Genomic DNA, 24,272 nt, shown 5'->3' on the forward strand with positions numbered 1-24,272 from the left:
TCCCATTTGTGAGCAATTTCTCTTTTGGCCTAACGATCCTCCACCATGAGCACCTCTTTCCCACCACCAGGTGGCGAGCACGGTCGCTGCCATCAGGCCCAGCGGGGGACACTGCAGCCCTGCAGGGGCAGGAACAGAGCCGGTCCGGGGGCTGTGGGATCACTCAGAGACTGAAAATTCATGTACATCTAGCTCCTTCAGAGACCAACGTTCAGCAATGACTCAGAATCTTGCCAGAGGTCACCCCTGAAATAATGGGGAACCCCAAATATAAGTGGAAAACAGGAAAATGTTGGAGGACACGGCAGGTAGCTTTCTTTGACAGTCATATAGGTGCCAAGAAGAAAAGGAAGGATTTGGGGTTGGTGGCACACAATCTGTTCTATGAAGAAAGTGAGTTTCACCCAGCAAATCCTACTTCCTAAAAGCAGCTCTGGCCAACCCCGCTTTGACACGAGGAGACACTGCTGGCAAGGGCATTCTCCTCCCTCTTAAACTCCCGGAGTCAGTGCAACAGCAGCAGTGAGCAGAGCAGAAGCCCACACACAGTAGGAAGACACGAAAGGGTGAAGCCATAAGAAAAATGCCAGAGCATGGGGGAATAGAAAGCAAAACCATGAACAGCAACAACAAAACCCAAAGCCAGATGAGGTTGTATCTATTTGGGAAAGAAGGATTCAGTGTTCCCAATGGCGGTAGGTTCTGCTCTTCTGGACACGTGAAATACTGAGTCACTTTGGGCATCCCAGGATAGGAGTTAGAAAGTTTTAAGTTGATCAAGCGAGAATGTCTGAGTCCTGCAACCTTCGATGGCAAAGTAAGTATGAGGATTTGCCTTTGGCCATAGACACTGATAAGGAAACTAGCATCCACTCATTTGGAATAGTAAACGACCTGGCTCTTCCAGGTAACTCAGAAAGTCAACATACTGCATATATAAATTCCATGTTTCCCTTCCTGCCAACATCCAGTCATGGGAGACAGGGCCAAGCCACTTACTCCCCAGATGACACAAACCCAGTGTCTCACTAAAGAGATCTCGCTAAATAGACAATTTTTTGTATAAGTATCTTCTAGCTCCTCTTCCTAATGAGTTCAAGCCTACTGTCTCTGGTGAGGTTTGGGCTTTTCGTTAAAAAATAAATAAATAAATAAAAAAGGAAAAAGCCCACTATTTCTGCTGGAATTTTGCGCTACTGTGTGTGTGCAAATGGTACTTAGGAAAAAGTCAAAGTTTAGGTTCTTAGGAACAAACTGTTATTTTTTAACGCTATATCATTAGGCATTTTTTGGAAGCTCTACTCCTAATTAAAAAGGCAAGCAAGATACCACTTCAATAAAAGCTGATTGAGACAAACAAATATGCTTTCTTTCTCTGCCAGAACACATCTGTTTGTAAGTCCTTCCTAGATTCACCTACTACAAAGTAGAACAGCTGAGATGGGCGTGGCACATTGGACACGTATGATTACATAAAATTTTATTAAGTGCTACGTAGTAGTATGAAACATCATTGCTTTTACAAACGGGCCACATAAAGGCTACCCGTTTCATCATAGCTACCGAAAATCAGTAGCTAGAAACTTTAGGTATACAAATTTAGACATATCAGGGTAAGTCAGAAAAACAACAACAAACCAAATTAATTCTCCTTGCCTTCTTACTCCTTTTGTTCCTTTTGGTCTTTGTCAGATGGGGCCTTGCTTTGCCGGCCTGGCTGATACTTCCCTTAGGCTGACCCTTCAGTCAGCAAAATTAGACAGAAAAGCCAGAACAAGAAGGGAAGAAAAGAAGGGGAAATGGAGGCAAAGATGAGAATCATTAAGAGGGTAGAAGATTATAGTTCAGAGGCTTTTCCTTTTGATACGTTTTCATGTTCCCTACAGCTACGACACTGAGGTTGCGTGTTACCTTGATCAACATTTTAACCCACAGAAGTCAACTCCACTAAAATGGTTAACCTTGGGATGGGTGAGTCCCCATGCTAACACCTAACTGGGAATGTCAGAGACTTTTTCCTCTCTCCCTCCCCCTGCTTTTCAAATGTTTTGATACTATGTAGACATGCAATCCTAAACATTTATTGAGGACAAGGAATTAGAAGGCACGAAGCCAGTAATTTTTTTTTTTTAAGCAACTGGATTATGACTGGGTGTTTTAAACTTACTTCCAGGTCACTTGAAATTATATCAATGTGAATTTTGTTCCCATTACTCTGAAACAGGCACTGGTCTTTACTGGCTGGCCTAAAGGATGTATATGCAGCGGTTCTCAAGGGCTCTCTGGTCTGTCCTGCAACAGGCATCCAACCCTTTCTGCCATCAAGGCCTGGACACAGGCTCCTAGGCAGATGCGTTCATGTCAAACCGACACACAGAGGTCTCCTCACTTAACATTCCAGCTTATCTGTTTACAGAACTGGATTTTTTAAGATGAAATAATCAACTCACACCTTCCCACAGAAAGATGGGACAATTGCCTACAGTATTTTCCTTTACAGTTTCACCTGCTTCACAGGAGGGCTGCAACTGACAAAATGCAAGTGAGTACGTTTTGACCTGTTAGGATATCACAGGGAGGAAGCTGTCTTTTCCTTGTGAAATGAATAGCAATAAACTTTTGCATTCTTGTGAGTAATAAAACCCAGAATAAGATGCTTCAGTGGCTCTAACAGTCTAGATAATTTTTCTTATCAGAGTGCAATAGTTTATAGCTATTGTTATCAGACTTCATCAATGATGTACATTCCTGGTTTCATGTAAGCATTCCTTAGTTATTCAACATCTGTCACAGGTTTTGCACGTTCCTAACAAACACAGAACTTATCCTGTGGGGCATTAGGATGGCGCGCTTTACTGCTCTACAGAAAGTCCATTTGTGTGTTTCTCAGTCCGCTAAGAACAGATGCAGTTGAGATTTCCAAACCCAGGGAGAACAGTATCCAGTTAAGCCACTCCCACAAGAGTTAAGCTGCCATATTTCCCGAAGGAAAACAAACCTCTCGGCGAGAGCTCTGCTTGGTGCTCCCCTCACGGACAGCAACTCTTCCTCCAGCCGCTGCCTTTCGGCTTCTAGGCGTTCCAATTCATCTTGGGTACGTTTCTGTGGGGTGACGAACTGAAGCTCTTTCAAAAGTTCTTCTTTTTCATTAATCAGCATCAGTTTTTCCTTCTCAATATCCAGTGCCCCAGGCCAGGCCTCACTGTCCAATTTTGACAGTTCAATTTTTAAGTTGGCCATACTGAAAAAAAAGGATAAAAGAGGTATGCACATACTTAAAACTCCCGAGAAAGGTAAACACAGCCTAAGCCAAATTTGGGTTTGACACGCTGTCCAGATTTTCCTAACTTGACCTTACCAGAAAGGGGTGTGGTCTACTGGTGAGAGGCCGGAGTGGGAGCAGCAGCCTTGCACGCCAGTCTCTGGGCCTGACTCCACACTCAGCTGTCACTCACTTCTTTCCCCCATCTTTAAAACGTGAGTGAGCACACCCAGTTATCTGACAAAAGGGTGAAGGCCAAGTACACAGAGGCTTCAAAAGGTGAGTGCTCTGGGGGCCACGAGAGAGGCCAGCCCTGACATGTGACTGCCTGTCTAGGTGACAGGAAAGAAGACTGGGGTGGGGGGGTTCCCTTTAAAAAAACTGAGGTGAATGATATCTGAGATGCCATCACTATACATTTTATTCCAATGTGTTTAGATGCTGTCCGCTAGTAAAATGGGAACCCCAGGCCAGGCTGGACAGAGACTAGGGCATTAGTAAGTCAGGGAAGGAGAGGGCATCAAAGAGAGCAGTGGTGTGGCCAACTGGTATGAAAGCAGTTGGGCCGGTGCAGTGGCTCATGCCCATAATCCAACAAGCAGGAGGATCATGGGAGGCCAGGAGTTCAAGACCAGCCTGGGCAACATAGCAAGACCCTGTCTCTACCAAAAATATTTTTTTAATTTTAAAAATTAGCCAGGTGTGGTGATGTGTGTGCCTGTGGTCCCAGCTCCTCGGGAGGCTAAGGTGAGATCACTTGAGCCCAGGAGTTTGAGGCTGCAGTGAGCCATAACTGTGCCATTGCACTCCTGCCTGGGTGACAGAGCAAGACTCTGGGAGTCAGGGGTTGATCCATCAAGGCTCCCCCATCGGAGGGAGCAAGGCCCTGGGAGAGAGAGTCAGGGGTTGATCCATCAAGGCTCCCCCATCGCCAAAAAGAAGGGGCAGGGCTTGGCCTTCTCCCGTTCACATTCTCCTTAAGTTGCATGTGAGTCTCCTCCCCATCAGTGCCCCGGCTGGTGTACAAGCCATTTACTGAGCAGTCATTGCACCGACACTTTATACATTATTGTGCTAGCCCTGTGGTTCCTCTGTACACAGCTATTTGCAGGCAGCATACGGTGGACCTTCACTAGTACAGGCAGCTGGTGTGACACCACTGGAGCGACAACAGGTGCTGAAGTGATGCGGACAGGGACAGGAGAAGGAGGAGGAAATGCACCAAAGGCAAATCTCACTGGTTCCATAATTTTGCCTGACCCCAGATTTCTCTTATGTCGAGAGCTTCATCACACTTGGTAGAGTCAACATTACTCCTGACTCAGTACGAATGTCCTAACCACCCGAGTCAAATAACTTGCTACGTGGCACTGTGAAGACAATCAGGACATGGTTCTTTTGACCATAAGGACAAGAGCTCAGTGAACTATGAACTCCACTGATGTTTGCACATGGAATTTATGTTTCTACAGAAAAATGTTGGATGATTACTTTGGATATTGTTATTGTACACGCCAGAATATGAAAAATAGAAAAATAATTTTTTCCCATTTTCATGGGAGAATTTGTAGAAGGCAAGAGAAAAGGTGAATGAAAAACATAATCAAGAGCAAAGATGGAAGTAGATCCATACCTTTGTGTCATGAGTTTCTTGTTCTAATTAAAAATAAAATTGCCATCTTAGACTGGCACTGGGTATGCAGTGTACTTCTGATTTTCTCCCACTGTCTGCACTTATGATAGATGTAACATCAGCTATTCTTCAGCTTTAACCACAAAACCATAAACAACTGTCTCAACATACTAGAAAATTAATCATCAAAATGCTAAATAAGCATGATATTATTAGCTTCATTAAGCACATAAAACAAGGGCTGGAGGAGAAAACAGATTTCAGAGAAACACAGCCTGCCTCTTTACTTATTCAGAATTGAGGAGGAAAAAGCATTTTCAACATATGCATAAGCGCTTGAGATTCACCTTCTCATCAGCATCACTAGTAACTTTAAAACAAAACCCTAAATGGCATGGCAATGCAACCAAGTGGGGAAAAACCAATGTCTGAAGTTTTGATGTGATTGAATTAACCAATGGAACCAAGAACAACAACAGAATACAGGAAAAAGAGCCGCCTGTTTATTATTTGTGTGATCAGACATTAGGCAGGTCTTAAATTTTATTTTAGAAGGGATGTGCCAAATTTGGGGAGCAGAATATGAAGAAGACTTCTAGAAGCACCTAGGAAGAGAAATGCGATGTGAGCTCCAGATAAAATTAACTTAGAAGTCAAAGGAGGGGTGAAAGCTGAAGTTGATCCATGGGAAGCAGAGTCAAGCCCGAAAGAACGCAGGGGCATAAGGCCCACTTCTCCAAGACTGCTTCTGAGTAATGGCCATTCTCTTTCAGAAAAGCAGACCTAAATGATGGATTTTTCCACAGCCCAGCCCAGGTGGACATACAACAAGAGGACCACAGGCACTATCTACCAAAAGCTGGCACATCACTGGGCCACAAAACCAGAAGTTGATCCTCAATACTTATTGAAGGGAAGGCACTAATCTGGGCACTGAGAAGGGGATAATAAAGCCTAAACATTTTTCCTAACCTGAAGAAATTTAGAATCTGCCAGAGAAAATTTAAAGGCATTAAAATTAGCCGAGTAAATTGCTGTTCAGATTGACTAAGTGACTTGTTCAGGTTCACATGGTTAATAATTTGTGGAATGAAGTTTAGCTTTCTTTCAGGAAATGAGGAACCAAGTAATATTAAGAATACAGGTTACATAGAGGTGAATAGTGTATTTATTTTACTTTGTTAAAGCCAGATAACCTCTACGGACTATGGCTAATTGCTTTTAAATCATCACCAATAATAAGGAATATACTTCAATATCTGGTTCTCAGCTGAGCTTTTCATGATCATGGGGAGAAACACGATAAATTCCTGTTTCTTGCAGGACGACAATGCAGTTTTTCCCAATGTCCTCCTAAATAATAACCCAATAGCATTTTAAAGCTCTTATGAGGAAAATAATGAAATCAAATGCATCAGTATAATCCTTTCCCTCATAATAATGAGTTCTAAATTATAAAAAATATTTGAGTCTATCTACTAGATAAGGATGGTGAAGTCTCTTTTTTTGTTTTTGTTTTTTTTTGAGATGGAAGTTTCTTATGTCTCACTCCAGCAGAATCACAAAGTAAGAAAAAGATAGCACAGGGATTAAGAAAAGTTTATAATGTAAAAGAGAGAAATAATCTCTCTTCCTTTTCTCTATAGTAAGTCGATTGGAACTGACACCTTCAAGGACATTAGCAGTAAGACTTCCCTTCAAATCAAAGGAACATACTTACTCGCCTTAGAACTCCTCAACAGCTATTTAGTCCTATACCTGAACCACCGTATCATATTTCCATCAAAGCAACCAATCGTCTCACTTTTAATTGAGAGTTAAGTATTGTACCAACTCAAAGCTTCTTTTTTCTCAGAAGAGAAGGGGGCAATTTCATTTCCACACTTCTCATTAATTCTCCCTATTCTTTAGCCTTTGGTGGTGGGGAGAGCCGGGGGAAGAAAAGGTAGACCAGAGAGGAAGCAGCCCTTACACGCTAAAAACCCAAGGGTGGCCTTGGTAAGAATGTATGGGGAGTGCCCAGCAGATGTCACCGCAGGAGTAAAGATTAATTCTGGAAAAGGAAATGTTTGAGCCATGCACAAAACAGCTTCTCTGTCATTACCTTCTTTTGGCTTCTTCATACTGTAGGCTTAGCCTGACCTTTTCAGCTAAATTTGATCTACTTCTCACTCCAATCTAGTGGAAAAAAGGAAAAAAGTCAATTAACTCTGCTAATGAATGAAGTAAATTGCTTTTGTTTCTAGGAAGTATGTGTAATTGAAAAGTTAAAGAAGATGGTACTGAAATTGGGAAACACCAATTTAAAAAGACACTTATTTTATTGTCTCAGTAGGGGCAAAACATCTCTTTCAATTCAAGCTCATCTGTTTTTCAAAGACTCTAACATTACTTTCTCTACATGTTAAATTCAAGATAAAAAATATCCTGATATTGTAAATACCAAGGTAAATGTGTCTGGTATCTTAGAGTTTATGAAGGGTGTACAGGTCAATAAAATTTATGAACTGGAACTAATTTCTTTGCCTTTATGAGCCTAATTTCTAGCATTTAGCTTTCAACTGTACAAAATATAAACTAAGTTCAAAAATTAATTTTCAAATAGGTAAGCCCTACTGTTGATCTCTGTTTTACTTTCACAGCACATATTTCAAAGCAGCATAAAAGAATATGAAAATAAATGGGAATGTATTGAGAAGTAAATACTTGCTAATGGCATCCCAAAATGGAGAAGGTAAAATAGTCAACAATAGCCAAGCCACATTAAATATTTAAATGGCAGATATAAATCACAGATTAAACATTTTAATATAATCAATTAAGATTTACAAAAACAAGTTTTCTTATTAGTCTTAAAAGGCATGTTTTTCTGTTTCTCATTGGCGTAATGTTTATTTGAAAGAACCTAAATTTCCAAGACTCTAAACGTAACAGGAAAAAGTTAAATTCTCACATGCCTCTAGCCTTTCAATGTGTCTTTAAAGGAATATAGCATGAGAAAGTTTGAACAAAGCTATTCATATGGACAAATCCTGACACGCTTGGCACCTAGATAGAAAAGATGAGGCTATGATTTTTAAAACTAATCTTATGAGAATGAAACACTGAATGCACACAGCCAGAATCCAAGTTACATATACTTCTGGTTCCAGTTCACCATCCATATTGCAAGTAAGCCCCATCAAGGACAACACTGGGCCAACTCTTCAACACAGATAACTTACATCTCCGGAAATGCTTGTTTGTGACCCGGCATCAAGGGTCTGTCTGGAGAGAGATAAATGAGAGCTCAGAGGACTAGATCTCAAATCTGGCTCAGATCTGCCAATGTTCTGATCCAAATGAAACCGCTCCTGCAGCTTAGCAAGACTCTGTTCAGAAAACACAAAGTTTTTCATAAATTAAGAGAGCAAACCTTCCCTACCAGGTGAAATTAAAAGGAAAGAGATAATCTCAATGGAAAAAAAAAAACTACTTTATTTAGTAGGTACTTACCACTTTATATAATTGAAAAAATAATAGTAGGATATAATTTTGCACCTACATACGTGACTTCAGAAGCGAGATCGTATTAAACCAGTTGTCTTATCTTTCCCAAGATAGCATTTTCCTATGAATGGTATCTTTAAAATACATGCATGTCTTATTTTTAAAAATTTCATTAAGAAGTTGCCTCTATTTCAATAGGAACCCACTCACTTTACGCAACTGAAATTCTGGAAACACAGTATCTATAATGTAATCTCTCATTTTAGATACAGTAAGAGAATTTGCTACTTTGAAGACTTCTTCAATTATGCCATTGTACATCTGGACAGGACCCAAGAGATTATTTAGCTCACATCAACGTTAGAGATTAGGAAACTGAGGCTCAGAAGTTGCTAATGAATGGCACAGGCATCAAACAAGCCCATCTGTGTGTCTACTGCATGGCACTGCCTGTGGCGACATGTTTGGCTTGGTAAAGAGAATAATCAAAAGCAAATGTGCCTGCTGTGGGCACTCAGGTTTAATATACTGTGTTTACTTCAGAGGGAGGATATGAACAAGTGAAAGTATTGAAAAGGAAAGACTAATCTGAATCACTTAAAACAGTAAAATGGAAACCCTACAGTAATACTAATAAAATGATAAGAAATGATTATTATCAACAAAAGAACCTGTATTTAATCCTGATATTTAAAATTTTCATGATTAGGAGGAATTAGAAATATCAGAGATCAGGAATTTTTTACCTAACTTTCTCTATTTTCTTCCAAAGGGATATTAATACTCTCTCTCTCTCTCTCTCTATATATATATATATGAGAGGATAAAACATAAATGGTCACGTCAAATAATATAGAAAAGAACAAAAAAACCTTTTAGTGACCTTGTGCAAGTCTTTTCTATTTTTCCATCTATACAGTGAAAAAAAGTCAGTGTTCTTCAAACTTATCTGTGATGGCAATACATTCAATCAATTTAGCAGGTTGTTACTAGTATTTTTTTTTTTAAAAGAAATAGAAGATACTAGAAAATAAAATCGGAGTACATCACCAGCATTAAGAGTACGCATATTTCTGTGAAATTCATTTTGAGTGTGTATGTGTGTGTGTGCACGCGCATGCACACCTGTTTATCTATAGGTACACACAATTGTGTGTTACTGGGTTTTGATGTAAAATCTATTTCTTACTGTGGTCAAAGAGGTTTGAAAGTCACAGAAGATATCGAAAGTCCCTTCTAACTCTATTGTCAATCTCTGCATCTACTAATTAATTATTCTATGTACTTTAGTAACTAAAAAGGAATCTAATCTTTTAATTTAATCGGGCCTGCAGATGAATCCAAAGTGTATAGGAAAAATGAAAGATGACCTAAAATTGTTGAATTAGAAGGTTCCAATGTAAATTTGCTCCAGTTCTATTAACTTTTTTTTTTTTTTAAAGGACCTATGACATGCATTTCTGGAATTACTGACTTAATCAGCAAGACAATTGCAGAACAAAACCAAAATACACACCAGCGAAGTCCTGCACGTGTTATATATATGGTAAAACCACATTAACCCAGCCTGCCTGGGCTTAAACCACAGTCTTGCTACTTACCAGCTGTATGACTTTAAAGAAACTTTAATTTTTCTGTGCTGTAATTTCCTCGTCTGTAAGCCGAGAATAATAATAGTGCCTACCTTTAGCAGCTGTTGTGAGGATCAAGGGAATTACTTATATGCAAGGCAGTTAGAAGAATGCCTGGCACAAAGTCAGTATTTATAAGTATTTGCTGTTATTATTGTTGTCTTTTCTATTAGATTTCTTCTTGCAAGTAATGCAAAATTATATGGATCCAAGAATATTTATCTATATTCAACTCATATTTTGAAAACCAACATCAAGTAGTTAAATATGGTATTTAAATGTAGATGTTCTATTGAGAATGTAAACATCATCAGTGACTCTAACATTTTCACAAAGATGTGGACTGAATTATTCCTCAGCTAAGTAAGAACTCCAAATATATGAAATAAGAATTCTTAGTGTTTGTGATAATTATGGGATGGACGGAAGGAGAGGAAGAGAGACACCCTTGTATTTGATAAGTATAGATATTCAGAATACTGATCACTTAATGGCTATTTTGTTTTTTCTACACATGCTGCTGGATCACTGGGAGTGAAGACCCACAGGCTGAGAAGTGAACGGGTTTAGTCAGGGGATCTACGGCCATGCGCAGCTTTCCGAGGGTAACTGTATGGGCATCCCCCAGCTGGGTCAGCACTCCCCACCTCTCAGCTGGCACCCCAGAATCAACTGGGTCGGAAAACTTTTCTAAGCTCCTCACATAGTCTCATCCCCAAAAGGCAAGCCTTCTACTTACTGATGGCAAATGACATATCCCTTGTGTATCCTGTGCTGAGAATTCTGCTTATTGGGGTCCCACAGGAAGTTTTCAGTGAGTTTCAGGGTGCACCAAGATGTTAATCTCCTTACATGAGCTCCAGGCCCCGCCACCCACTATCTCAAAGGCCATCCAAAGGCTGTTTACAACAAAGCGTACAGTCACTTGGAATCACTCTGCTCTGCTCCAAGGCAGCAGGCTACCTTTGTGCCTGCAACCATCTCCGCAGGGCCCATTCTGCATAAATGCGGCTGGGGTCACCCAGACTCTCAGGGAGCACTTCTGCCCCAGTAAGAGTTTCTGGGGGCCTCAGAAGGTAGAAGTTTGGCTTAACAAAATGTTTTACAATGTACCTGCATCAGATCTTGTTTTTCTTTTTCTCCTGAGCTAATGGCTTTTCTGATAGATTTTAGTTCTGTTAGAATGGCTTTGGCTTCACTGAGTTCATACCCGCTCTGGCCTCCAGACATTTTTTTATCAATTCTGTGAAAAGAGAAAAAGAAAGAAAAAGTATCAAAGAATGATCGCATATAAGTTAAACAGACAGTAGGAATTGGTTTCGGAATTGTCTAAGTTGGATGATTATTTCACTTCTGACTCTCATATACCAGCAATCATCTTTTCAGGCGGTTACTCCTCATTTCTCTTTTTTTTTTTTTTTGAGATGAAGTCTTGTTCTGTCGCCCAGGCAGAAGTGCAAGTGTGCGATCTTGGTTCACTGCAACCTACGCCTCCTGGGTTCAAGTAATTCTCCTGCCTCAGCCTCCCAAGTAGCTAGATTATAGGCGCCTGCCACGATGCCCGGCTAATTTTTGTATTTTTGACAATGATGGGGTTTCACCGTGTTGGCCAGGCTTGAACTCCTGATCTTGTGATCCGCACGCCTCGGCCCCTCCTTTCTCTTTTAATCACAGGCGGCTAAGATTTCTCCCATCCCTCACTTCAAACCCAGTCCATTTCTAATCACTTTCAGGTTCAAATAAATGCATGTCTTTTTGCCTTCAACCTGTTTGAATGATCCCACTGCTGGCCGAACCCAAATCTTATCAAGTGCTGATTCTGATCTTCACCCAAGAAAGGTAAAAGACATGGGCAAATGCTTTAGCAGAAGAACACAGAGGCAAGTAAACTGCCACCTACTTTTACATAATGTTTTGCTGTAATGTCTGTGCAAAACCTGGCACAGGGCCTGCAGCTTGTGAGGCCTTTAATAAATGGTTAATACACAAATTATTATTTATATTAGTGAGTACCCTATAATGTTTGGATTGTGTGGTTAGTTTCTTATTTCTCTCTCTCTATATATATATATATAAAATATATAGTATTTATTCTGCTTTTATGAAAGTTATGAGTCAAGATAAAATTGCTTGACTTGCTGGATGAGTTCAAACTTAGGAAAACGGCAGAAGGGCAGTAGCCATTTCTCAACTCATATTGAATAAACAGCTCTTCAATGAGCTAATTTATTATCCCTGCAGAGCTGCTTACCAAGTGTCCTTACAGTTTACATCGTCACTTTAGGCTGGAGGATTTCATGTAACCTAATTCTTTGTGTTTGAAGGGCCTAATAAAATTACCTAATTCTTTTTTAAAAAATAGTTTCATGTACTCTTCATGATCACTCTCCTGGTCTTCCCCAGCGACCTGTGCTGTCTGGGATTCACTATGAATTCAGCACGAGTTCTCCTTGTGGGACACATGGCTATGCCTCTGCCCCAGCCAATAACTCTATACAAGTTCTTAGACATAGTTTTGGTCTTATCCAGAGTCTCCAGAGAAACAACACCTACTGAATCAGAGAAAACAGACTCTGAGCTCATTTGGTTTAAAACATTTAATAATTAATACTTATTTGCAATATGAAAGGTATAATCCGAAAAAGATAAAGCAATGTCATCTTAATCACTCTTCCAAACAAAGTCCACTCAAACAAGTGCAATTTGTAGATAACGTATTTCCCCAAGTACTGTTTTAGTCACTACCTTATGCTGCTCAACAAGCAATTAAAGACTTAAGAACTTAAGAAAATAAAATAAACTTGATCATAAGATCATCTAATAATAAAGTACAACCAATCAAATCACAGATTAAACACATGCACGTGTGCGTGCACATGCACATGCACACACACACACAGACACACAGTGTTCAGAATGGGAAGGGCCCCTAAAGATCCCCTAGACACTTCTTCCAAATGAAGAAGCCAAGGGAGAAAGTTGATGCAAATTTATACTCCAAATTGCACAGACACTTAGCTAGTAGGGGAACTATCCTAAAATGACAGATTCAGAACTGGGGCCCTTATGACTAACACATTTAGAATATCTGATGAGACTAGTGAAGTACTTTGAATATCAGCTAATTCCATTCATTTGGGAAGAGATTTATCAATGGAATTTCTGACTCTCTTAAGTATTATATCCACCAACTTAGCTGAGGAAATCGCTTATTAAAACAAATGATATTTCCAAATATAGCATTTTGGCATTTTCAAATGTAGCACTTCTTAACTAAAAATAAAAACTAAAATGTGGGATTTCATAAAATAGGTAGTAATAGGGGTATCTGAAATTGCGTCAAAATGAACTTCTAAAACTCAGTTTCTTCCTGTTAGTGTAAAGTCTTCAGAATTTAATGATAAAACAAATCTTTGATTCAGAAATAAATATAAACTTTATCATGTGAAAATAAAAGCAGGTAAGCTGTTTTCAGAAATAAACCTTAACATTTAAAAAATAAAAGCAGGACTGGTTCAAGACCGCTAATTTAAATTTCATAGAGCTTTGACCACATGAAAATCTCTTGGCTGTCCACTGCTCAACAGAATGCTAAATATGAAGAACACGGCTCAGCTTTCATCGTGGAACGCTTTTTGCTCATTTCCTTTTGCCTCCTTTGAACTTCTCTACTTTACGTGCTGCCTTTTTCCTTTATTTCACTGTTTCTTGTTTTTCTCCTCTACTTTTCTTTTCCCACTTTTTCTCTTTTGACACTAACTTGCCATAAAATTAACCGAAATAGAAGCATCATTTGCTGACTTAAAGTATCATGCTTTTTGTTCTTAATATGAGAAGTGCCATTTTTTTTTCCTTAAAATTTCTTTTGGAAGTTCTTGACTTGAGTGTGCCCTATAACTCATTTTCACTCAATATATTAGTCTCTTCTGAAAGAGAAAAGATGTTCATTTGCATTCCTTCTCTGGAAAGTGTATACCCTGAGAACCAAATTTTCACAGAATCTGTATATGCCTGTGACTTGCTGTTTCATCACTAGTCTATTTTCCAATTCTGAATGCACACTGGAGGCAGCAAATGGAAATAGGCATCTTCCTGGTATCCATTTACACATATACTACACCGCTGCTTATGCCAAAGTCAAATCTGGGACCACAAACTGAAATGAATAACAGAGAACAATGCCATATTTGTCTATCCAGCATAAAACTATTGTACCAAGTAAAATGAAAGCTCAAGTTTAAATTACATTATAATTCCAGATTCAACAAATATATTCCATTCTATTGTAAATAAAAGCTACAAAAGCCTACAATAAGATTCTATTGAAATCTTTTCCTGAAATATATTTTCTGTCATAGCCACAAATATAAATCCCTTTATAGTATCAAGAATGTGGTTTCTTAAAAGGTCCGGCTGCTGGGTTTGATTGTTGCTCATTCAGCGTTTTAGTGGTATGGTGGTTAACATTGGAATAAAAACAGCTTCATTTGGTCTATAGTAAAGGTACACAGGAGAGGTCTCTGATGTTAGATACCATATCTTTCCGCTCTTGGTTCAAGGGATTAGAATCATTGCAGGAGAATGTCTGAATTTCTACAACAAATGTCTATTGTTTTCTTGTGGAATGTTATTGACAGATTCTTAAACATGCCTTAGATTCCTATAAAAATTGCTTGCAAGCAAACTGCTTTGAAACAATACAGCATTGTTACATCAATACAACAAAGACAGCAAGTTTGGCTAACCTTTAATCCCAAATGGTGATGCGAGTTATAATTTCATGTGCCTTAAAAATGTGGAACATATGGCTAAACACTTCATGGCACTCTTCAAAGTCTGTTTTTTCTCCCCACTCCCACCACAAAGCCCTGCTTTATGCTGATAAACAATTACTAAATAACGCACTTATGTCATTCGAGTTCTGCTCGGTTTTTTGGGGAGCTCTGCAACCAGCTGAGGTTCTTACAACATGGCTGGACTTTAGAAGCACTTGGGATCTCATAAAATATACCCGATGTAGAGACTAGAAACATTATTTTTCTAAGCACTCTCCAGATTATTCTAATATGCAGTCAGGTTTGAGAACCACTGGGATGGGAGCATCTGAAGGAATATCAGGGTCATGATTATATGTGGTGAGCAGGAAAAAAGGAGTCTGAGCGATAACAGCACATGTGAAATTAGTCATACGTCTGACTGGTGGTCAAGAGCAGCGCCCGGGTATCCCAAGACATGACTAGTCACCCAAACAAGAACAACCAGTTTGTTTGTCTGGCCAGTGACACACAGGATCTTTAAAGGGGGTCACCCCTCGCTGCTTGGAGCATCCCAAATTTCCTAAGAGCAGAAGGCAAAGTAAGATTCCACAGGGAAAAGGAACACAGCTGGGTACTTTCCAAAGAGGCAGCACCTGAGACCAGCTTGGCATTCCTGAGGTGCTACCAAGGGAGATGCTAGGAAGAACATGAAACCTGCCTGAACAGGAAACTGACCAGGGACATCCCTAGAAATACTGCACCACAGTTGGAGACACCAAGCAGGAGGGAAGCTGAACCTCCGCTGTGTGGTCATGTGGCTGTGAAAACCATGGACTGTTTCTCTCCCATGAGAGACCCTGTGGAGTAGAGTCTGCAGGATTGGAAAGTCTCAGGTGTGCCTGTCACGGTTTGGACAGGCTGGGCCTCAGCAGCAGGGAGAACAGTGGCTTTCAGGGGCCAGGAATGGGGAAGGGATATCCTGATCCTGTGACCCTCTGTCACCTCCATTTCCACTTAACCTGGCCCAGCTTAGGGCTCTGCTAATGGCCCAGCTGACTTCAGTAGCAAACGGGAAAGGTAGAGGAAGGCAGGAAGTGAGGCACTCACTCCCGCTCCTTTGCTGATAATCCTGACTTGCTCTTACTCCCCTGCCATCTGTCAGGGTTAGACTCCAGGTCATCCCTGGGGCTGACAGAGAGAGACAGACAGGCCTCCACCCGAGGGCCCAGGGCAGCTGCAGGCTCACATAGGGGTCAAGTAGAGCCAGCCCAGCCGAATGTGGAGAGGAATTTCTTGTGCCTAGTCTCTTAGCTCGGTACCACAATCTTAGAGGAGGCCAGCAAGGGTCCAGGAGATCAAGGTAAGACAAAGGCTTTTCACTTTGGTTTCTTTGGATCTCCAGTGATTAATAAAAACTTTGGAGCTTTTCAAGTGTACAGATCTTTCCCAAGTTTGTATCTGTTAGTTGATTGCTTGGTTTTCTTTTGGTGTAGAGCTCTGAACTTTTTACTTTATGTTTCTCTGAAAAAGCTCTTATGTAATCTGTACTTCTATTTTCTTGGTTTTAATATTAGTTAGGAAGCTTACTCTAAAGTTGATTCAGTATTTTCATACTCACTGCTGCAATGTTTCAAAGCCTTGTTCTTTATAGAGCAGTTCTTGCTTCATCTGTGAGAGTTCTCTCTTTAGCTTTTTAACCTTTAAAGAGAAATCAACACAAATATTAATGTTTGCAAATAATTAGCCACATAGCCTATTGTTTTAAAAGATAATAAATTAGTAAACGATTAAACACATAAACAAAGCCATTAGTTAAAGTAACATTTACTTTACCAGTTTCTCCTTCACATAAATTCTGTGGAAGGCATATGAATAATGTTTAAAACTATCAGTGATGTGTATTATTACTACTATTTACCTTCATTACCTTGCTTAGCAACATTCTTATGAGCTGGACATCATCATTGTCTCCAGCCAAAATGGGCAGAATAAGAACTCCAAGTCATGGCATCTCTATAAAAGTGTGTGTTTTTCCTTCTCACTGTGACAAGTGTCACTGCCCACCTCTCTATTCTTCGGATGTCCCGGCAGTTCCCTCTGCCTGGAAAGCTCTCCCCAGATCTCCAGCAGTTGACTCCCTGTCCCTCCAATGCTAGCTGAAATGTTACCTTTTCAAATAGGACTTCTCTAGCTCCCTGTCCCTGCCACGACTCTGTTTTATTTAGACCAGAGTATTTTTCAGGAGCTGAAATTCTCCATGTACACTGTCTGTCCTCCATGGGAAAGTAAGCTGCAATCCCCCAGCTGTATCCTGAGATCTACAACCATGCCAAGCAAACAGCAGATGATCAATAAATATCTGTTGTCAAACTGATAAAATATATTTTTCCTGTTGTCAAATACATACTTTGGTAATAACAATTCTAAAATTTGACAGATCACAAAAGCAGCACATGCCTGGTTTAGTCACAAACTAATAAAGATCTTCACACGAGGGCTAGAAACTTACCTCCATGTATTAAGTTAGAGCCTTAAGTTTTTTGTTGTTGTTGTTGTTTGTTTGTTTTTTTGAGACAGAGTCTCGCTCTGTCGCCCAGGCTGGAGTGCAGTGGTGCGATCTCGGCTCACTGCAACTTCTGCCTCCCAGGTTCAAGTAATTCTCGTGCCTCAGCTTCCAGAGTAGCTGGGATTACATGCGCCTGCCACAACACCTGGCTAGTTTTTGTGTTTTTAGTAGAGACGGGGTTTGACCATGTTGCCCAGGCTGGTCTTGAACTCCAGGGCTCAAGCGACCCACCTGCTTCGGCCTCTCAAAGTGCTGGGATTACAGACGTGAGCCACCGTGCCCAGCCAGAGCCTTAAGTTTTAAACACATTCTGTTGTGCAATATTTTAGTGTGCTTTTGAACTTTTATGTTGATTTATTTTACTCATTCCACAAAAAGGTATTGACTCTTTACTATGTGTCCGGTGCCGGGCCTGAGTGTGAACAAAACAGACATGATCCCTGCCCTCAAGGATCTTACAGACAATGGAGCAGCCATATATTGAGCAAATAATCAGCCAACAAAAGAAATCTTAGTAATTACAAAAGGTGCTCTAAGTTCAGGATACTTAGATATGCCAAGAGAACAGAACCTCATTTAGTCTGAGGGCTTTGGGTGGAGACTGTCTGAAGAAACAATGTTTCAATTGAGAGGGTTAGTGGGGACTCACTTGGTAGAAGGGGTCCTCAACAGGAAGAGCTTGTGCAAAACCCTAAAGGGACAGTGGGGTGAGGGGGTATTCAGTCAACCTCTGGAATTTAAAGAATGCCATGTGGCTGGATTACAGAGAGTGGGGGTGGCAAAAGATGGAACTGGAAAAGGACTGATACATAGATGCCACATTGAGAATTTCTCAGTCTTACTCTAAGAACGAGAATCAAGGAGATTAAAGCATGACCTGCTTTATGATTTTAAATAGTCACTGTGACAACGCTGTGGGGACTGACCAGAAGTGCCGCAAGGGTCCATCATGCCAGCACTGTGGGCTGGCATGTGGGCAAGAGCCAGAGAAGGAAGATACTTCAGAGGGAGAATCAACAGGACTTGGTGATGGACTCAGCGTGGAGGGTAGGGGAGAGCATGTGACCAAAATCACATCAGGATTTTGGCTTGACAGCTGGGTGAATGAAGGTGCTTTCCTGAAGAGCAGGACAAAATGTGGAAGAAAAGAGGAAGGATTTTCTTTAAGATATTTATTTCTGTGATGCCCAGGAGACTTCAATGGTAACTAGAATATGTAGACTTGATGTTCAAAAGTGTCTGGACTAGAGATAGATAATTTAGAGTCATTGGCATAAAGATGATATTTTAGGTGCATAAGAATAAACAAGATTACCTAAAGGGGGTGTGTATTGAAAAGAGAAGAGCGTTCAAGAGCAAGCCTTGGGCATCTCCATTATTCACATATCTACTAGAGGGAGAGACAAAATACACTGTGAAGTAGTGGTAAGAGATGTAAGAGGGAAAAAAAGGGCATCCTAGAATACAGGAGAACAATGTCAAGAGAGAGACCAGGCACTATGAGGAACACTGTGACAAAGACAGGAGCGGTGGAATACTCATGTTTGCATACCTTTAGGCACACTGCTTTGGACAAAGCAGATATTCAATAACGCATCTGTTGAGTTTACCTGAAGGTTTATCAGTTTGTGCCCTTATGTACTTATATTAGGGAAAATAAATACAATAATTATGTTTCAAGGCCCAATTTATAACTACAAAGAGTTATAAACAGTGCTACTGGAACTCAAAGGAAGAAAGGATTACTTATGGCTTGGGGATGAGGGTGGAACTCCTTGAGAAGGCTACCTGAACTGGATTTTAAAGGTGTTGTAATGTGAATTAACAGCAATGAGCTCATTCACAGTATATCACAAAAACATTTCAGTTTTAATATTAAACTATATCATATCAAAATAACCACAGCAATCAGTAGCTCATTCTACATGTATTTTTATTTAGGACAGCATTCTCAAGCGCTTTTTGCCAAAAAGACAGCAACACTTTCATCTTTTGGGGAAAAAAGAAAAAATCAATCCAAAAATTGATAGCACTTATATATCTGAGCTAAAACCTGTCTTTACCTTTGAAAATACAGTTTGTTACAACAGCAACAAATAAAACAAAATACCTCGGAATTAACTTAACCAAAGAAGTGAAAGATTTCTACAATGAAAACTATAGAACAAGCTTGCCCAACCCACGATAGCTTTGAATGCAGCCCAAGTTCGTAAACTTTCTTAAAATATTATGAAGATATTTGCTTTTCTTATTTTTTATTTTTTAGCTTATCAGCTGTTGTTAATGTTAGTGTATTTTACGTGTAGCCCAAGACAATTCATATTCTTTCACTGTGGCCCAGGGAAGCCAAAAGATTGAACAACCCTGCTATAAAACATTGATTAAAGAAATGGAAGAGGACACACAAAGGTAAGATAGACCATGTTCATGGATTGGACGAATCAATATTATTAAAATGTCCATACCACCCCAAGTAATCTACAGATTCAATGCAATCCTTATCAAAATATCAAAATCCTTTCATAGATACAGAAAAAACAATCCTAAGATTTATATAGAACCAAAAAAGACCCAAGATATCCTGAGCAAAAACAACAAAACTGAGAGAATCACATTACCTGACTTCAAATTGTTAAAGCAAACTAAATATGGCCTGAGAAGGACTTCATACTTCTATAATTGAGATCTCGTGGATGAACTGTAACCTAGCTTAATAGCCAGACAAAATTGAAAACCTAACAGTATATACCTGTAACAATAACTGAGTGTTGGCCAATCCCAGTGGCCATACTTCAACCCCTCACAGACTGCTGAATGTTCAAACTGTGTTCAAATAAGGCAAATGCCAAGCTGTAACCAGTCTCACTGTTGCTGTACCTCACTTCCAACTCCTGTACGTCACTGTACGTTTTTTGTCTTTACATTTGTTCTGACCACAAGGCACTCCCGGAGTCTCTGTGAGTCTGCTGTGAATCTGGGGGCTGTCCGAGTCACAAATCGTTCATTGCTCAATTAAACTCCTTTAAATTTAATTCGGCTGAAGTTTTTCTTTTTTCCAAATTATACAACAGAGGCATAGTAACCAAAACAGCACACAACTGTCATAAAAACAGACACACAGATATAGAGAACCAGGAAACAAATCCACAAATTTACAGTGAACTCATTTTTGACAATGGTGTCAAGAACACATATTGGGGAAAGGACAGTCCCTTCAGTAAATGGTGCTGGGAAAACTAAATATCCACATGCAGAAGAATGAAACTAGACCCCTATCTCTCTCCATATACAAAAATCAAGTGAAAACATTCGATTAAAACAATGGTGATATTGAACCCATTTAGAAATAATGAATTAAAACAATTACTGTATCTTATTGACAAAAAATAGAAGTCTTAAAATCATTGGATTGCATGAGATAAATATTATACAAAAAATCATTTGGATTATGATGATAGGCCAATTTAAATTTTTTAAAAAATTATTTAAGACATTCTTTATCTTGAAGAGCTATTAGTACCCCCATGTTCGCTGCAGCATGATTCACAATAGCTAAGATACAGAAATAATCTAAAAGTCCACTGACAGATGAATGGATTAAAAAAACATAGTGTGTATACACAATGGAATATTATTCAGCCTTTAAAAAGAAGGAAAGTCTGCAATATGTGACAATATGAATGAACCTTGAGGACATTATGGCAAGTGAAATAAGCAAGTCACAGAGGGACAAATACTGTATGATTCCACTTATGTAAAGTATCTAAAACAGCCTCATAGAAGCAGCAGCAAAATGGTGGTTGCCAGGTGATGAGGTGTACAGAAAAGGCAGAGTTGCTACAGGAAATAAAAGTTTCAGTTATGCAACATGAAAATTAGTTTAGAACTCTGCGGTGCAACATTGTTTTTATAGTTGAATATAGTATACACTTAAAAATTCTGTTAAGAGGGCAGATCTCATGTTAAGTGTTATTACTACAATAAAAATTGAAATTCAAAAAACGTTGACCTGACACACTTGGACTCTCCTCTGTTTAGGTGATATGAGTGAAATTTTATTCTATGTTGGGTGACAATCACATAGGAAGCTAACCTGTGCTTTCTTTGTTCCCCACATTATTTAGTTTACCTAAAGTTGGCTATATGCTACTGTTTTTATTATACTGGGGAGTCTTCTTAATGGACAACCAGAATGATTCTTAGCTCCCAAATGCCGAGATGGCATTTTATGAACTATCAAAAAGTTTGCTCCCATAAGTCAAATGAGTATTTCCAACTAGACATTATTTCTGGTTGTTTTGGTTTTATCGGTATAGTGTTAATTAGTAGTTCAACAACCACCTTTCTTCTTTTGAACCACTTGGCATCATTCTAGCTACTGGAGGATCACTGCTTTCACTCTTCTGTTCTCTAACGCAGCCTCACATGTAGGACACAGAATGTAAAAACTAATGTCCTTAGATGATAACTGGAAGATTACGCTAATGCTGACCTACAAGCTTAGCACAATGTAGACTCAGCCAGGAAGCAATAATGAGAGCTAAATTTCTAAGTGCTTTTAATGTATTCCAGTCACTGTGCTAAATAAAAATACCCATTTTCAATCCGCCAACTACGCTACTAGATACAGTCTTCATTCTCATTTTATTGGTAAAGAACCTGGAACCTACAGAGGAAAGGTAAGTAACCTGCTAAAGGTTACACTGCTATCACAGTCTATCTAGAACCCAGGAGAACTTCTAAAAATACAATTTAAAAAGTTTTGTTATTAATGGCATAATACATGTAAAAAGAAACTAGAATTGAAGCAAAATGACCTAAATAAAAACTGTGACCCTTATTCTGCCTTAGAAACTTCATTATTCCTGTATCCCACTGGAAATGAAGACATGAAAAGTCCACAATCCCCAGAGTCTGTGTTTTCTCTCACATTACTGAACTTAACTACAGCTGTAGCTAACCACCTAATTTTATTCCTAAGGAGCCAAATCTCACAACCCAGAGTACTAAATTGGAAGCAAGAGCCCACGGTTTCTGCACATTTCCCACTGTCTACACTGACTACGCTAAAGCAACTGATATTTTACATTGATTTCAGTTATTTCTGAAAACCAGGAAGATCCTGTGATTAAACGTGATAAGTATAACTGAAAATCACAGAGCCTCCTACCACTTCTTATAATCCTAGAGTCATAGGTTTTATTTTAAAAGAAGGGGAAAGAAGATGGCAATGAAGGAAAAGTAAACTCTGGAAACCTATAGACCTTAGAAAGATCACAAGACAGACAGGTTTCAAAAGTTTGCCCTAAAAGTGAATCTTGCAACATTAAAGCTCTAACGAGCAAAATGGTATTTTACTAATGACTACCTTCCCTTTTCACCATTTTCTCCATTGTCTTGCAGGGAGCTCCTTAGCAAGCCAAGAAAGGGCAACTGTCAACTTGCTCCTTCTGGAAATCCTTCTCCTGACTACCACTTCCACCTTTACTGAAAATCCTCATCACCTACCTCATCTCTGAAGTCACCTTCAAAGAAAATAAGAAGCCAACTCCAGAGAGACAGTCAAAGAATTCAGAATAAAACATTGTTTAACTTTCATAAAGCGTAGAGGAAAGCAGAATCCCAGATGCTGCTAGAACCATGTATGATGGCTAATAAATGGAATTTGTCGTCAGAAACAAGATGGCTAAACACAACATATTTTTTAAAAATCTTTTAACAACAATAAAAAGGAAATAAAACAAAAGCCAATGAGAAAAATTACATAAAACATTTATGAAAATACTATCTCGATACAAATAACAGATAAATATTAATATATAGAAGGTCAATGCTAGATTTCCACAAATAATTAAACCAGTAAGGCCGGGCACGGTGGCTCACACCTGTAATCCTAGCACTTTGGGAGGCCGAAGTCGGTGGATCACCTGAGGTCAGGAGTTCGAGACCAGCCCGGCCAACATGGTGAAACCCCGTCCCTACTAAAAAATACGAAAATTAGCCGGGCATGGTGGCAGGCGCCTTAATCCCAGCTACTTGGGAGGCAGAGGCAGGAGAATCGTCTGAACCCAGAAGGCAGAGGTAGCAGTGAGCTGAGATCAAGTCATTGCACTCAAACCTAGGGGACAAGAGTGAGACTTCTCTCAAATAAAAAAGTTTAAAAAGAAAAAAAAAAAAGAACCGGTAAATTACCACATGACCCAACAATTCTGCTTCAAGGCATATACCCAAGAGAAATGGAAACCTATGTCCATACAAACACTTGTACATGTAGGTTCACAGCAGCATTATCCATAATAGACAAAAAGTGGCAAAAACCCAAATATCTGCCAACTGATGAGTGGATAAATAAAATATGGCTGGGTACAGTGGATCACGCCTACAATCCCAGCACTTTCGGAGGCCAAGGAGGGGGACTGCTTGAGGTCAGGAGTTTGAGACCAGCCTGACCAACATGGCAAAACCCCATCTTTACTAAAAATACAAAAATTAGCTGGGCGTGGTGGCATGCACCTGTAATCCCAGCTATTTGGGAAGCTGAGGCAGGAGAATCACTTGAACCTGGGAGGCAGAGGGTGCAGTGAGCCAAGATCGCACCACTGCACTCCAGCCTGGGCGACACAGAGAAACTCTGTCTAAAAAATAATAAAATAAAAATAAAATAAAATAAAAGTGTATTCATATAGTGGAATATTATTTGGCAATACAAGGGATGAAGTTCTAATACATGCTACAACATGAACGAACCTTGAAAACATGCTAAGTAAAAGAAGACAATCACAAATGATCACACAGTATAGACGCCATTTATATGAAATGTTTGTAACATCGGGAAAGACAAGAAACAGTGGTTGTTCAGGGCTCAGAGGATGGAGAAGAGAGGTGTGGGGAATGGGAAGAACCGCTAATGGGCACAAGGTTCCCTCTAGGGGAA

General features: G+C 39.6%; 1 protein-coding gene across 1 annotated transcript in view; it reads right to left on the bottom strand.

The window, feature by feature from the left end:
• The window catches only part of WWC2 (WW and C2 domain containing 2), a 220,517-nt gene that overhangs the window by 62,195 nt on the left and 134,050 nt on the right, over nucleotides 1-24,272 (bottom strand). The window contains exons 5-9 of the mRNA XM_031664153.1: nucleotides 16,391-16,470; nucleotides 11,129-11,258; nucleotides 8,120-8,266; nucleotides 7,000-7,073; nucleotides 2,999-3,241 (exon numbers count right to left, since the gene is read on the bottom strand). Of these exons, the coding sequence (XP_031520013.1) occupies nucleotides 2,999-3,241; nucleotides 7,000-7,073; nucleotides 8,120-8,266; nucleotides 11,129-11,258; nucleotides 16,391-16,470 (674 nt within the window). The remainder of the gene's footprint in view (nucleotides 1-2,998; nucleotides 3,242-6,999; nucleotides 7,074-8,119; nucleotides 8,267-11,128; nucleotides 11,259-16,390; nucleotides 16,471-24,272) is intronic.

Source organism: Papio anubis, chromosome 3 (genome assembly GCF_008728515.1).
Source record: "Papio anubis isolate 15944 chromosome 3, Panubis1.0, whole genome shotgun sequence".
NCBI lineage: Eukaryota > Metazoa > Chordata > Mammalia > Primates > Cercopithecidae > Papio > Papio anubis.